This window comes from Aptenodytes patagonicus, chromosome 5, assembly GCF_965638725.1.
Source record: "Aptenodytes patagonicus chromosome 5, bAptPat1.pri.cur, whole genome shotgun sequence".
NCBI lineage: Eukaryota > Metazoa > Chordata > Aves > Sphenisciformes > Spheniscidae > Aptenodytes > Aptenodytes patagonicus.
Genome location: NC_134953.1, coordinates 74,948,919 through 74,961,262, shown reverse-complemented (window position 1 = coordinate 74,961,262; position 12,344 = coordinate 74,948,919). Strand labels below are relative to the sequence as shown.

At 42.5% G+C, this 12,344-nt stretch overlaps 1 protein-coding gene across 2 annotated transcripts in view; it reads right to left on the bottom strand.

The window, feature by feature from the left end:
• Window positions 1-2,981: 2,981 nt before the first annotated feature.
• Window positions 2,982-12,344, bottom strand: part of LRRC8C (leucine rich repeat containing 8 VRAC subunit C) — a 23,096-nt gene continuing 13,733 nt past the window's right edge. For both annotated transcript variants that reach the window (XM_076340569.1, XM_076340568.1), the window contains exons 2-3: window positions 7,819-7,960; window positions 2,982-5,626 (exon numbers count right to left, since the gene is read on the bottom strand). In XM_076340569.1, the coding sequence (XP_076196684.1) occupies window positions 3,356-5,626; window positions 7,819-7,956 (2,409 nt within the window). In that variant the 5' untranslated portion in view covers window positions 7,957-7,960 and the 3' untranslated portion in view covers window positions 2,982-3,355. The remainder of the gene's footprint in view (window positions 5,627-7,818; window positions 7,961-12,344) is intronic.

Below are 12,344 nucleotides of genomic sequence, written 5' to 3'. Positions count from 1 at the left end.
AACTCATACAAACCATGCCTAAAGTATTATCCACAAAATGTCCATCCATTCTAAGTCTATAGGTCACAGAAAGGTCTAGTACGCATTGCATGTGAATATACATATGAGCAGTACATGAATCACTGAGTAAATATGGCACTTTTACATATTTTCCTGGATGTCATACAGAATCAGGAAACAATCTTCTCTTAGCTGACGCATTTCTAAAATACTGTAATATGGTTTTGGAAAATACACCCCACAGACTAGACAGTAAGAAGTTTAGAAAAGTCAACAGTGCAGCTACCTGAGTTTGTTTCATTAAGTTTAAGCAATTAACAGTAATTGTGATATTTTTATCATTCACTGCGAGCCTGAGGGTTGTCTACCCACAAAAGCCATGCCGCCTAACCCTGCTATAGATAAAACAGCACAGCTCTCCAAGCACGTGGCTCGGCAAGATGATGAACTGACCTAGCAGCTCAGCACCTCCAAAGTGACGTGTCCCACCTTCTCCTTGCCCGGACCCTGGCTGCAGAGTCCTATCCCCTTGCTACTCCCACCCTAGTGTCCATCCGACCCTTCGGAGAGCTGATCCAGCAGAAAATCAGTCCCTTTTTTTAACTGGCTTAGTTTTCTGCTGGCTTAAAAAGTCGATTTGTCCTGTGGAGGGATCAGACCAGCACCAGACCAGTGAAGGTACAAGAGAAGCAGCCGGAACATGCTGGCAGGAATAGGGAGCACAGGAGGAGGAGGGAACTGCCCCTTTTTGGTGGCAGCGAGCTGTTAGATTGACTAAGCTGCCTTAGCAGACCAAACCCTTGGAGAAGATACAGTTATTAGCGCAAAAGTGCTTAGACCGGTATAGTCTATTTCTATCTACAAGGTGAATAAAGGTATACCAGCACAAGGCACCTTATACTCATGTAACTGCATCCACGTGAGGGGTTGCACTGGTGTAAGTAGAATCAGTAACAAACAAAAACCCCACCTCCCCTAAGTGATGTATTTGCAAAAATGGCGTAGAACAAGTCTCCAACCTTCAGTTATGAGGTGTGCATATCTTCCATTCAGAAAATAGACCACAAACTACACATGAAACAACGTTAGACACGAAATAAATTAGGGATTTAAAATGCTACATCTAGGAATATAAAGATTTTTTTAAAAAACTTTAAATGTAATCCCATATTTCAAATCTAAGAGAACTATACAGCTCCACCGATTACATGGACATTTTAAACAGTTTACATTCATCAGGGACAACAGCACTTTGGTTTACATAATTAGGTTAATATGAGCAATGAAACATTTCTCTCCCTCACATTACATCAAAGTGAAATACATTTAGAATATGTATACTGCCAAGCTGTTCCAATAAGTGCATTCCATACACGAGTAAGAGTAGCTCTCGCAATAGCTACATCAGTTATAGGTCTTTAACAGAACTAAATCAAACCCCCTTAAAAAAGCTTGCTTTGATTCCTTCATGCCTGACCCATTTTCGCTTGATCACATGGATCTTCTCCAGAACATAGCCAAGCGCAAAAAATAAGTCTGACTCGGTACGGTGGCAAGCCCACATGCCAGATTGCATAGCACACCCTGGATTCAGGAGGAAATTCTCTTTTTAGTTTGTCTCCCCACCTTTATAAGTCAGACTCTTAAAAAAACAGTATGCTTTTGTACCAAGCTCAAGAACTCAGATTAACTGTAGCTCAAGATACGCAACGGCAGCTAGAAAACATTTAAGAGCAATCAACCTGACAATCATCCGACAATTATTTTACATAACTTTAAACAATCAGCAACTCAACCTCTGCAATTTATAAACAGCATTGCCTCCTACAGAAAGAAGTACTTATTCCTAGATATTCTTGCAAAGCATTTCTCCAGTGCCTGCATCTGATTCAAACATGTGTTGTTGGATAGGATGAAGAGATCTCCTCCCAGCAAAATATTCTACTATCGTATGGTCATTTTTGATCAGGTTAAATTAGCTCGTGAGCAGCACATGAGTTATCACACACCTGCCAAACTTGCCTAAAAGAAAGCAAATGGCTGGATTACATAAACAACTGAACATGGCTTCAGAGGATAAAGTTCACAACCTGATGCATAATCATTACAGATTATTACATTATCTTAAAAAGCAGACTTCCAACTGTACGATTTCCAATTTAATTACTAGCTGGGAGATGAAGACATAGCCTTCATCACTGTCCTCTGGTAGGTTGAGACTTTTGAGAAGTTGACGTATTCATTTAATCTCATTTTTGCAAACCTGCAAATGTTCCTGTGCTGAGCTTGGTTATATGATACCCAAGCTCAATTAAGGAGCGTATTAGATGCTATTTCCTTGTCAGAAGCTTTACAAACTAAACATGATTGCACTTTTTCTGGATCCTGTTCCTGCAAGGTGCCAAGCATCCCCGTGGGGAAGTGAGCTGAGGGGGGCAGAGGGCACTTGTTCCCTTGCAGGACTGGGTGTTTAGTGGAGGATGGGTAGGGGATTTTTGAAGACAGGGTTTCATCTCGCTGGGCTGATGTTTCCAACACAGTGAGTTCATTGCACCCCTTCCATTCAAGTCAGCAGGAAATGGGCAGCCGCATCTCTTCGCACTTCAACGTGAGTCATTTTGGACCTGACTCCCCTGTGAACTGTGACCCTACCCTTCCTGCGCCAGAGAGGAAATCGCAGTCAGTGCCTCCTGCTCGGCGCAGTGTGTGAACGGAGGGCTAGACTGAACTTGCCAAAAGGCCCTGAAGGAGTCCTGCGTCCTCCCTCAGACCCATTAAAATACATAAAGGACCTTTTCTACTTGCTTTGACCATCTGAAAAAACCGTGTCATAAATAAAAAAGGATGGTCAACCCAGTTTTGATCTTGTTAGATGTTGAACACCTTCTACTGCCACTGAAGAAAAGAGGAAACAGGGCATTCAACACCTGCAGCATCACCCGTTGAAGACCACAAGCTCAGGAATTAACAATAACCAGGAAGACAATATAATCATCTATTACAAATTATGCAACCCAAAGCATAGAGCTTAAACACAGTTCCCCTGTTGGGATTAGGCAAAGGAAAAAAAACATCAGCAGATAAAACCATTTACTTTTACCAGTAAAAATTAAGTTACAGAAACCCTTGTTCTCAGGGCAAAACAAACTTAAAAAATACCTTAAAACAGTGAAAAAATACAAGAAAATTTTATTTAAAAATATATGTAGTCCTTACTCCAAATTTGTTTGTACAGAAAGGATTTGTTTGAAAAAGAAAAAAATAATGACAAGCTAAATGCACATTCGGAGTATGCACTTTCTACAGCGTATTTGGTAGAAGCGTTATTTCTGTAAAACTGAGCGAGAGGAGTTAGCTATTCAGCTTTCATTTGTTCCCTGACATCAGAAGGCAATGTTTCAAACAAGGTGTCCTCTACAGTGAAAGCAGTCCGCTTCAGAGCTCTACATTCACCCAGCTCAGGTGGGAGGATTTCAAAGTGATTGCCTTTAATATCCAAGTAGGAGAGGAATACCAAATTACCAATTTTAGGTGAAAGGACAGACAAGTTATTTTTCCCAATTTTCAGAGTCTTAAGTTTTTTGCAAAAGTATAGTTCATCTGGCACGCTCTCCACTTTGTTGCAAGTAATGGAAAAGTATTGTAAACTCTGCAGAACTCCTATTTCAGGTGGGATAAAGCGAATGTCATTGTAAGACAAATCCAAGTATCTGATTTTGTTGCATAGGAATAGGTGGGATGGAAGAACCTCTATTTTGTTATGGCTGAAGGAAAGCCGCTCGAGACTAGTGAGTTTCTTTATATGCTCTGGGATGTACGTTATACTGTTGTACCACAGCTTTAGGATTGTCAGTTTTCGCAGATGTTGAAAACTTACTATTTCTTCAATGGATTTGAGGTTGTTTTCCTTTAGATCCAATTCCTGAAGACTGAGAAGGCTGAAGACTGCATGAGGAATGCGCTCTAAATCACAATGAACCAATTCCAGCTGTGTCAGGTTGACCATCTTCTTCAGGTTGTTGAGCATCACTAACTTAGTGCCGTCATTATGAATGCACAATTTTTGCAGGTGACTTGAAACATCGACTGCAGATTGTGGGATTTTGGACAAATTGCTTTTTATGTAAAGGACTTTAAGGCTTTTAAGTTCCCGAAAAGACTCCAGTGTAATGTTTTTGGAAATATCGTGACTTAGGGAGCCAATTAAATAGAGCTCTTCCAAATTTCTGAGGCCATACATCCAGTGTGGAAGTTCTCTGATGTCGTCAAACTTGACACTCAAGATCTTGAGATTCTCCTTCAGAAACGCCAAGGCGGCGCTGTGAATCTTCACAGAGCACTGGTGCAACGAGAGCTCCTGGAGATTGTCCAGCTGTGCAATGGTTGCTGGTATCATTACATTATTAATTATTTCAAGTTTTAAAGACTGCAGCTCAGTAATTTCAAAAACTGTGTCTGGTAGTCCAGAGAGCATGAAAAGCTGTAGCTCCAAATGGCTATGGGAGTTCGTCTGTAGCCTCTGTCGCAGTTTATCTGCAGTCCACTCGTTGTTTAGGTTCAGCTGTTTCAGCTTATTTTCACTGACTTCAGAGAGGAAGACAGCAAATCGCTTGGAATAGAGAGGATCATACTGATCGATCATATGAAGCATAAAAGCAAAGTCATTCTTCACATCCGGGATATCATCAATTCCCGTCTCTTGCCGAACATATTCAAAAGAGTATTCTTTCAGTGAACGATAGAACAGCCAGTATAGGGTGTAAAGGCATGTGAGGCCATAGATGCTGACAAAGCACAGGTAGCAGTAGGAAAGTTTAGAGAATAGATGGGCCATCGTGTGATTACAGCAAAAATTCTTATATCCTGTCATGTCTTCTATATCAACGTTACAGACTACTGTAAAATTAACTTCTGAGACAAGTGCTGTGTTGTAAGCAATAATAATAAGGAATTTAATTACCTTAAGTACAGTCTGGCGAACGTACATGACGTAGAGTATATCACCCTCCTCAACATGCAGTCTGAATTTCTTCACCTTTTCAAACAGTGCTTTGGCCTGTTCACCTTCCTTCTTATCTAATGCCCCAGGTGTTCCCTTATCCACAACTAACTTCTCAGGGATTGATTTTAAAGACTGTGTCTTGACCAAAGTGCCTTCAGTGCTTGGCTGGATAGTATTAGACTTGTTTATGTTGTTCTTCCTGTTATCTTTCTCTTCAGAGTCTTCCCCTGACACTTCGGATAAGGCTCTTGTCGTCCAGGGAGAATCGAAACATTTCCCGAGTATTGAAATGAAGTGTTCAATTTTGGAGCTCGATCCCGGGAATTTGAACCAAAAGTTACTACACAGCATGAAGACCAGTGTGTGTATAAGGACAAGGTAAGGGAAGTACTTGGCATACCAGTGCAGGGCACGTTCATAGCACACCTGATTTATAAAGCTGTATTGCTGAAGGTCCAAATCAGTCTTCAGTCCTTTCATTTCAACTGTAGCTGGAGGGGTGGATGGCTTGGGTGGAGGAAGGGGGGTTGTGTCTGGGATTGTGTTAAACACATTTGAACTATTAGATTGGTTCTGGCAAGGCTGTACGCGCTTTGGAAGGCATATTATCTTGTCTTGCATGACCTGAAACACACAAAAAGATATCTTTTAAACTGATGTACAAACAAGGGTGGCAATACCAGTGGGTAGCTGTCCTTGGAGTTCCTCCAGCTGCCAGGCATTCCTCCTCACAGCCTGGCACTTGGCCCCACAGGCCATGCTATTATTATTATTATTATTATTATTCCCAACAAGACACTTGTTCTATATGCCAAGAACTAGGTCACCCCTTTTCATCTATGGTTAGATTTCCATAATTCGAATAAGAGGGCATTGAGATAATCCAGAAAAAGGAAAAGTGTGGGTAATGGTTCCAGAAAAGACCAGGGATCTGGTCTGTTCTTGCCAGGTGTATTCATCCTGGCTACACGATGTCCAGAGATAGCTTAGGCTTGAAAGCAGCGTAACTGCATTCATGTGGCTGTACGCTCACACTGTGATGTCTTATCACACCGAAAATGGCTGACAAAGAGCTGACGTGGGCATATCTATGCTGGGACATTATTAATCTTCAGTCTTAATAAAGACAGATAGGGATAATGGAGAATTGACGGCAGTTGTGTGCGTCTGCGCATGGACATAATTTTTACTCAGTTTTTCATAGATATACATAGAGTCCTCATACCACACACCCGTGGGAAAAAACGTAGCTCTGTCCTTCTGTCCTTGAGTCTGTCTATAACGCAAAAAAAAGCAACTTTCTTAATTTGGGCTGGCCATCCATGTTTGCAAACTGAGGTCAGAGCGCCTTTAGGGACCAATCACCTTTGGTTTAACTTGGGATAACAGTTTGAGTTCAGTGCAAGGCCCCCTATAGGTCTGAATTTAAAATACTAATCCATGTGATAAACCAAGGAGCTCTGTTATTTGCCCTGAATGACTAACTGGGATTAGCCCAAACTAAGAATGTGTGTGTAGTGTAGATGTATCCTTTGACATCATGGTTGTTGAAAGCACTAAACATAAGGTATGCAACAAGAGCTACCAAAATCAGATCCTCCTTGATGATCCACCCTGGTGCAGGGAGATGCAGAGATGAGACCACATGTGTTTTGAACAATATCAGTGCCATAACTGTTGACACGTCAAAAACTCCTGCAGTTAATCTTTGTCTGTAAATGCTATTCTGAGAGACACCATTACTTACACCCTGGATTCATGCCTCTGGTAGTAAGTTGGAATAAAAAAAATCGCCTGTTATTTGCAGTGTTTCCACACATTATTTTCCAGTGTGCTTCATCCAATCAAGCAAGTAAACTTAAAAATAACAGATGTTCTACTTTGTGTGCTTAAGCAAACACTTAGCTACTAATGAAAAATTCAGCCCTATATAAAGAGGTTTTTAAACATGGACATCATATCTTTTCCACTGAAAATACGTGCAAATGGAGAATACAGGCAAAACTACAGTTGATTTCACGTGAAATTTGGGACATAGTATGTGAAAATCTTGGGCCATGTATGTGAGAAAATTCGCCTGAAATAAGAGCTCTGTCAGTGTGTCCCTTTAGCTCCATTTCTAAGTCATGCCAAGAAACGTGAGATCCATGTTTGAATTAGTACTGTAACTTTCTATTTTTGTGGAGTCCATCCCAAACAGTACTTTGCATTTCTTTTCAGCTTTTGGCTCTTTAGCAAAATGTAACTAACAGTGATTGACAGTAATGTCAACTGATTACTTGCAAGCATCCTCAGAGATACTTTGGAACGGAAGAGGCATAATATTAGTTGTGGGTGGTGTTAATAAAATAAGCACATTCATTTAAAATCTCTTTGAAGAATAGAGACAGAAAGAATATTAACATTTGCCAAATAAAGAAAAACAGAAATTACAAAATTACATTTTTCAAACTTCTAAACAGAAAAATGGTAACAAATAAGAACTTAAGTCAATCATCTGTTTTGTTATGTCAAATTGTGGTGAAAACAGGCATCCAGGCACAAGCCAAACCAACAGCTCTTATCTTAGCTGGCACCGCTCCATCAACTCTAGCGCAACTCTGCTGATTTACAGCTGCTACAAGTCTGGTCTGTGTTATTTGATGTTGCTACCTAAACAGCTTTAATCCTGGGACCAGCAAATTTTTGCTTTGTTCACGGTGAACCCAAGAGATAAAACAAGACGTGACACCATGCTTCTGAGGACCTTCCTTGTCTGTGGTTTTCTTGCAGCACCCCTGAGAGCACCCGCCTCACCTCCATCCCGTTTGATTTACCTGTAGTGTGCACCCAAACACACCGATCATCAGCATGGCGACGGAGAGATAGTCCGTGAACACATCCCACCAGGGCTTCAGCACCCTGAACGCCGGCTGCTGCTCTGAGAACTGGCGAAACTCGGTCACGGGAATCATCGTCCTGCAAAAGAGTAAGGCCAGCGCTCAGCCCCCTGCAGCCCATACCCCTCAGTCTGTGCAAGAAAGTACTTCTGTGAGGTCTGAAAAAATCTGATCTGGAAATGAGAAGCCCAGGATATGGCATACAAGTTCCCAGCTACCGCCCAAGCGGTCCCTCCGACACCCCGCCTCAGAAGGGGGATGCTCGTGCTGCCCCCCTGCTGCTCCTGTGCGGAAGTGAGAGCAGGACCGGGGTCCCATCCACGCAGACAGGCTAATCCCCTCTCTGCATTGACTCCCACCATATCTGATGGGTCAACGAGGCCTTCTGAATCCCTGAAAATCAGCCCATTCTGTAGATACTTGAGACACTCAGCTTTATACACGTTAGCCTTGATCTCACAGGTCTGGCTAATACGCTTGTCCTGCGCTCAAGTTTCACAGGCCCTTTTAGCTATCATGTTTCATTCACTTCCATTTTATTCATAGTGGTTTCAGGGATGCTTTGGAATATTTGTGTGCATACTCACTGCAGTTTTAAATCTACTATGTTTTGAGTGCAAGTTGCTAAAGTGCTTTAGCTAACCAAAACTACAGGCAGATCAAGGGCTTTATCTTCACCTCAGATGTCTAGGCTTACATCATCACCTCCTCTGAAAAATCAGCTAACACATGAGCATGTACAGGCAAAGCAACTGATTTTAAAGCCTACAGCATATTGTGTAACTGAATCCCTGAGATCAAACCAGTACTGAAACTCCCCAGTAAGTTATGATGGAAAGATAAATTTGCGTGGGAATGGAACAAAAATACTCCCAAGGGCAATTTACAAAATTTGTCCTTTAACTAATATTGTAAATGCTCACCACAATCACTTCATATCCCAGTAATATTCAAAGAGCCTATAATCCTGATTCAGCTGAGCCCTGGGACCCATCAGTGTGGGTTTGGTGCCATGCAGCTGTGTGCAGGCTTAGCGATAAGCACGCACTTGCTGATAGGCTGCCCAGGGACTTAAGGGATTCAGTTCATTCAGAGCCGGGGATCCGGCAGGGAAGGATTCAGGCCCTAATGGCTGCAATTCATCGCAAGCGTACGGCCATCCCAAGAATTTATAACTGACTCCCACTACACTGGCCATGCTCGAGTGGAAAGATGCTCAGTTTGACACCTTCTCAGGGACTGCTGTGCCTCTGCTTGGCCAGCTGATCCTCAGGAGGTACCACAGTCCCCAAAGGCACAAGGTGACACCTGTAAATGAACTTGGGTTAGTAGCTGGGCTGGGGCTTTGCAGCTTTCTGAGTGGGTAGCATAAAAACTTCTTAACCCTGGCTCCCTGCTCCCCTCTCCTCTTGCAACCCTTCCATGTTGCTTTAAGCACTACTTGGCCAGGCAGGAGAATCTCTCCCTCCTCTTTTTTATTTCCACATAAAATGTAGGTGATCAGCAATAGCTGCTGGTAAGCTTTAAAAAATAATTTTTCTATCAAGCATTGAAAAACATAGAAAATTCTTAAAGGAATATAATAATACAAACATTAGCTAATCAGTTGCCATGCAACAGTCCTGCTCAAAGCTTTGTAACACATACACTGCCGTTGGCTCAGGTTTTGAGGCCAGCTAGCTGACTAGAATGCCATCGGTACACCCAAGAATACGTATCAACAGATTGCTTTAAAATCACGAGGGTCTGATATTTTCTTACCCCCCCCTCCCTCCCCCTTTAATAATGGCTTATGGGTTCTTTTTCATCTTCTGATGCCACAGCCTCTAGGGGTCCTATTTGTAGGTTTTTTCCAAAAGTATAGACAATTTGAGTGTCTGATATGACACAATCATGTTTCCTACAGTGGAGCCTCTTGAAAAAACATGAGTGCTCACATGCACCAAAACATGCGGAGACCCAGTTCTCGCCGGTTAGATGTCTAAGCGACTCTGTGGATCTGAGCCATGATGTTATAAAAGTCAGCAGTACTGAAACAGGGGCAGCGCCTGACAGCAGATGCAAGTAATCTTGCAAATTACTGTGCAGGGACAGCTTTCAAGACCAAAAATTAATTTCGCTGTTGCATTTGATAGGTTTCACTCTGTATTTTTAGGGGCCTTTGTTGTATTATATATTCACTTTATTTCTTCTAAGTGATGTGTGGGGAATTTAGATGAAGGCGGATAGTTTCTGGCACCACAAATACATGCTGCTCTGATCCCTTGTTCCCTTTAAAGGCTGCTGTTTGCGTAGTGTGACTCCTCATTAGTAGAGTGCACATACCGTTACCCTGGTTAATGGGACAAGCGTACAGAAAGCCTCTCTGAGCCATGCTAGAAAACCCATCTGTGAGCGTGGAAGGTTTGCAGTCCAACACCAGACATCAAAATCTGTCTGCCACTTATGTTTTTCTTTATTGTTCAAAAAAGAAAACAAATGTTACTGAATGATGGCAATGGTACTGCACATACTAACGGTAAATAAACCAACAATGTCTAACAACAGACAGTATTTTTTAACTTCAGGAAAAAAGACATTCACAAGAAGCTTTAAATGGAGATTGGACGTGAAGAAGTGGGAGAACCATTTTCCAACATCCTCTGGAGAAACCCTACTGCTTCTCCCCCTGCTGCACTAGCAATAAAGAGAAAATGCTAGAAAGAAGTGCAGAGAAGCCTAGGCTTACCAGCGCTGCTGGTATCTGCACGCGGAACAGAATGACACAAAACTGCTTTTTGTCTCCGCCTTCCCTCTAGCTTCTTTTCCGTTCTGGCCTGTCCAGTGACCGAAAGGACATCTATTCGCAGTGGCTCTGAGGCCTCAGAAAAGACACAGCAGGTCCACGTGGCTCAGAGCAATCCTGAAAACCCCCTCCTGGCCGTGGCCAGAGTCCGGCTCTTCCCCACTGCTGCAGCCAAAGCCACACCACTGCCAGACTCATTTATAACCACGCACAAACCAGGTCTGTACAAAATAAAGTGATCCAGTCAATCATGAATTTAAACAAAGCAAAACAGGGATGCTAAAAAGTCACACTGCAGCCCAAATCACAGCAATCTCTGGGACAGCACACCATCTACTGTAGATTTTTACCTCTTCTTGTAACAAGGAGATAGAAGAAAAGGAGTTCAACATTTCAGCTGGTAAAAACTAAGACAGTATTACTAATTTCAGTTCACTCACATTCAAAATGCTATTTAATGGCACAATACATCATAGCCGAAATGTGGAGTCTGACTTATATTAAACACTATTCTAACCTATTAGGAAATATTGAATTCTAAATATTGGATAATTTTTTCAATTAAAATCAGAATGTGTTCTCTTTTCTCTCTCTTGCATTTCTAATAATCCTCAGTCTCTAGAGAAAAGAAAACCATACATGAGATAAATCATCTGGTATTCAGCTACCAGAAGGAAATAAAAAAGGAACTTGGATTAAAAAAAGTTGTACTGGCTGTTAAGCAGTGCTGCAGAAAGGAGCTGAGGGTTTGCCAGATTAAATAAAAAACAATAACAACAACAAAACCCAAAAACCCCAAAACTGAGGGGAGAGAAATTAGTAGGGGGTTTTATTATTATTTTAAAATTTCTAGGAAATATAGAAAACTTGATGAGTGAAAATGACTACGTGATAATAAGATGAAATACTGAATCCAGGTAGAAGGAAGGTGTCATACTTACTCCAGCAGAAAGACTAACTACAGGAATCAGCTAATGCATGGGCGATTAGGAGCGAGACACAATGACTTAATGTGACCTAAATGAGCTAAGGAGAATTAATAGATCCAAGTCAGAGAGGAAAGTATTGGAAACAAATCAGACTTAATAAATCAAGAGATTGAATCAAAGGATGATTGTGAAATGGCTGCACCGTGGAGCAAACCAGCTTCTCAGTAATTGGCCTTCATCAGAGAGAATAAAGGAAAGCAGTGGGGACAGTTCGGAAGTAATGATGGCTCTTGCCAGTGCGGCTAAAGAGAAAAACGAGGATGTTTTACAAATTGGGCAATCCGTGTGACGTGCACTGCAGAATATAAAGGAAATTAATTAATTAACTTCCTGCCCACTGGCGGCTCAGAGGACGCTCGCGCGAGGAGCCCGGGGGGGGTTCTGGGCAGGGACCACCTTTGCAGCACCGGTGGCCCCGGGGCCGAGTGGCACAGCCAGGGCTGCTGAACAGTGGCCAAACCTCTGCCACCAGTGCTGTGTCAGCAGGGCCTCCGTGTGAAAAGGCAGAGAGATGCTGACGAGCACAGTTTCCAGCTGTAGCTGTAGCTACCCTATCTCCACCAGCAAGAGCAACCCAGCGGAGCAGCCCTCCCCAGCCACGGCACAGCGTGCTCAGGCTGGCACTGCTCGCTGCCGGGGCTCTTCGGCAGTGCTAGATGTCACAGCGCAGCCAGCAAAGCCCCGGGGAC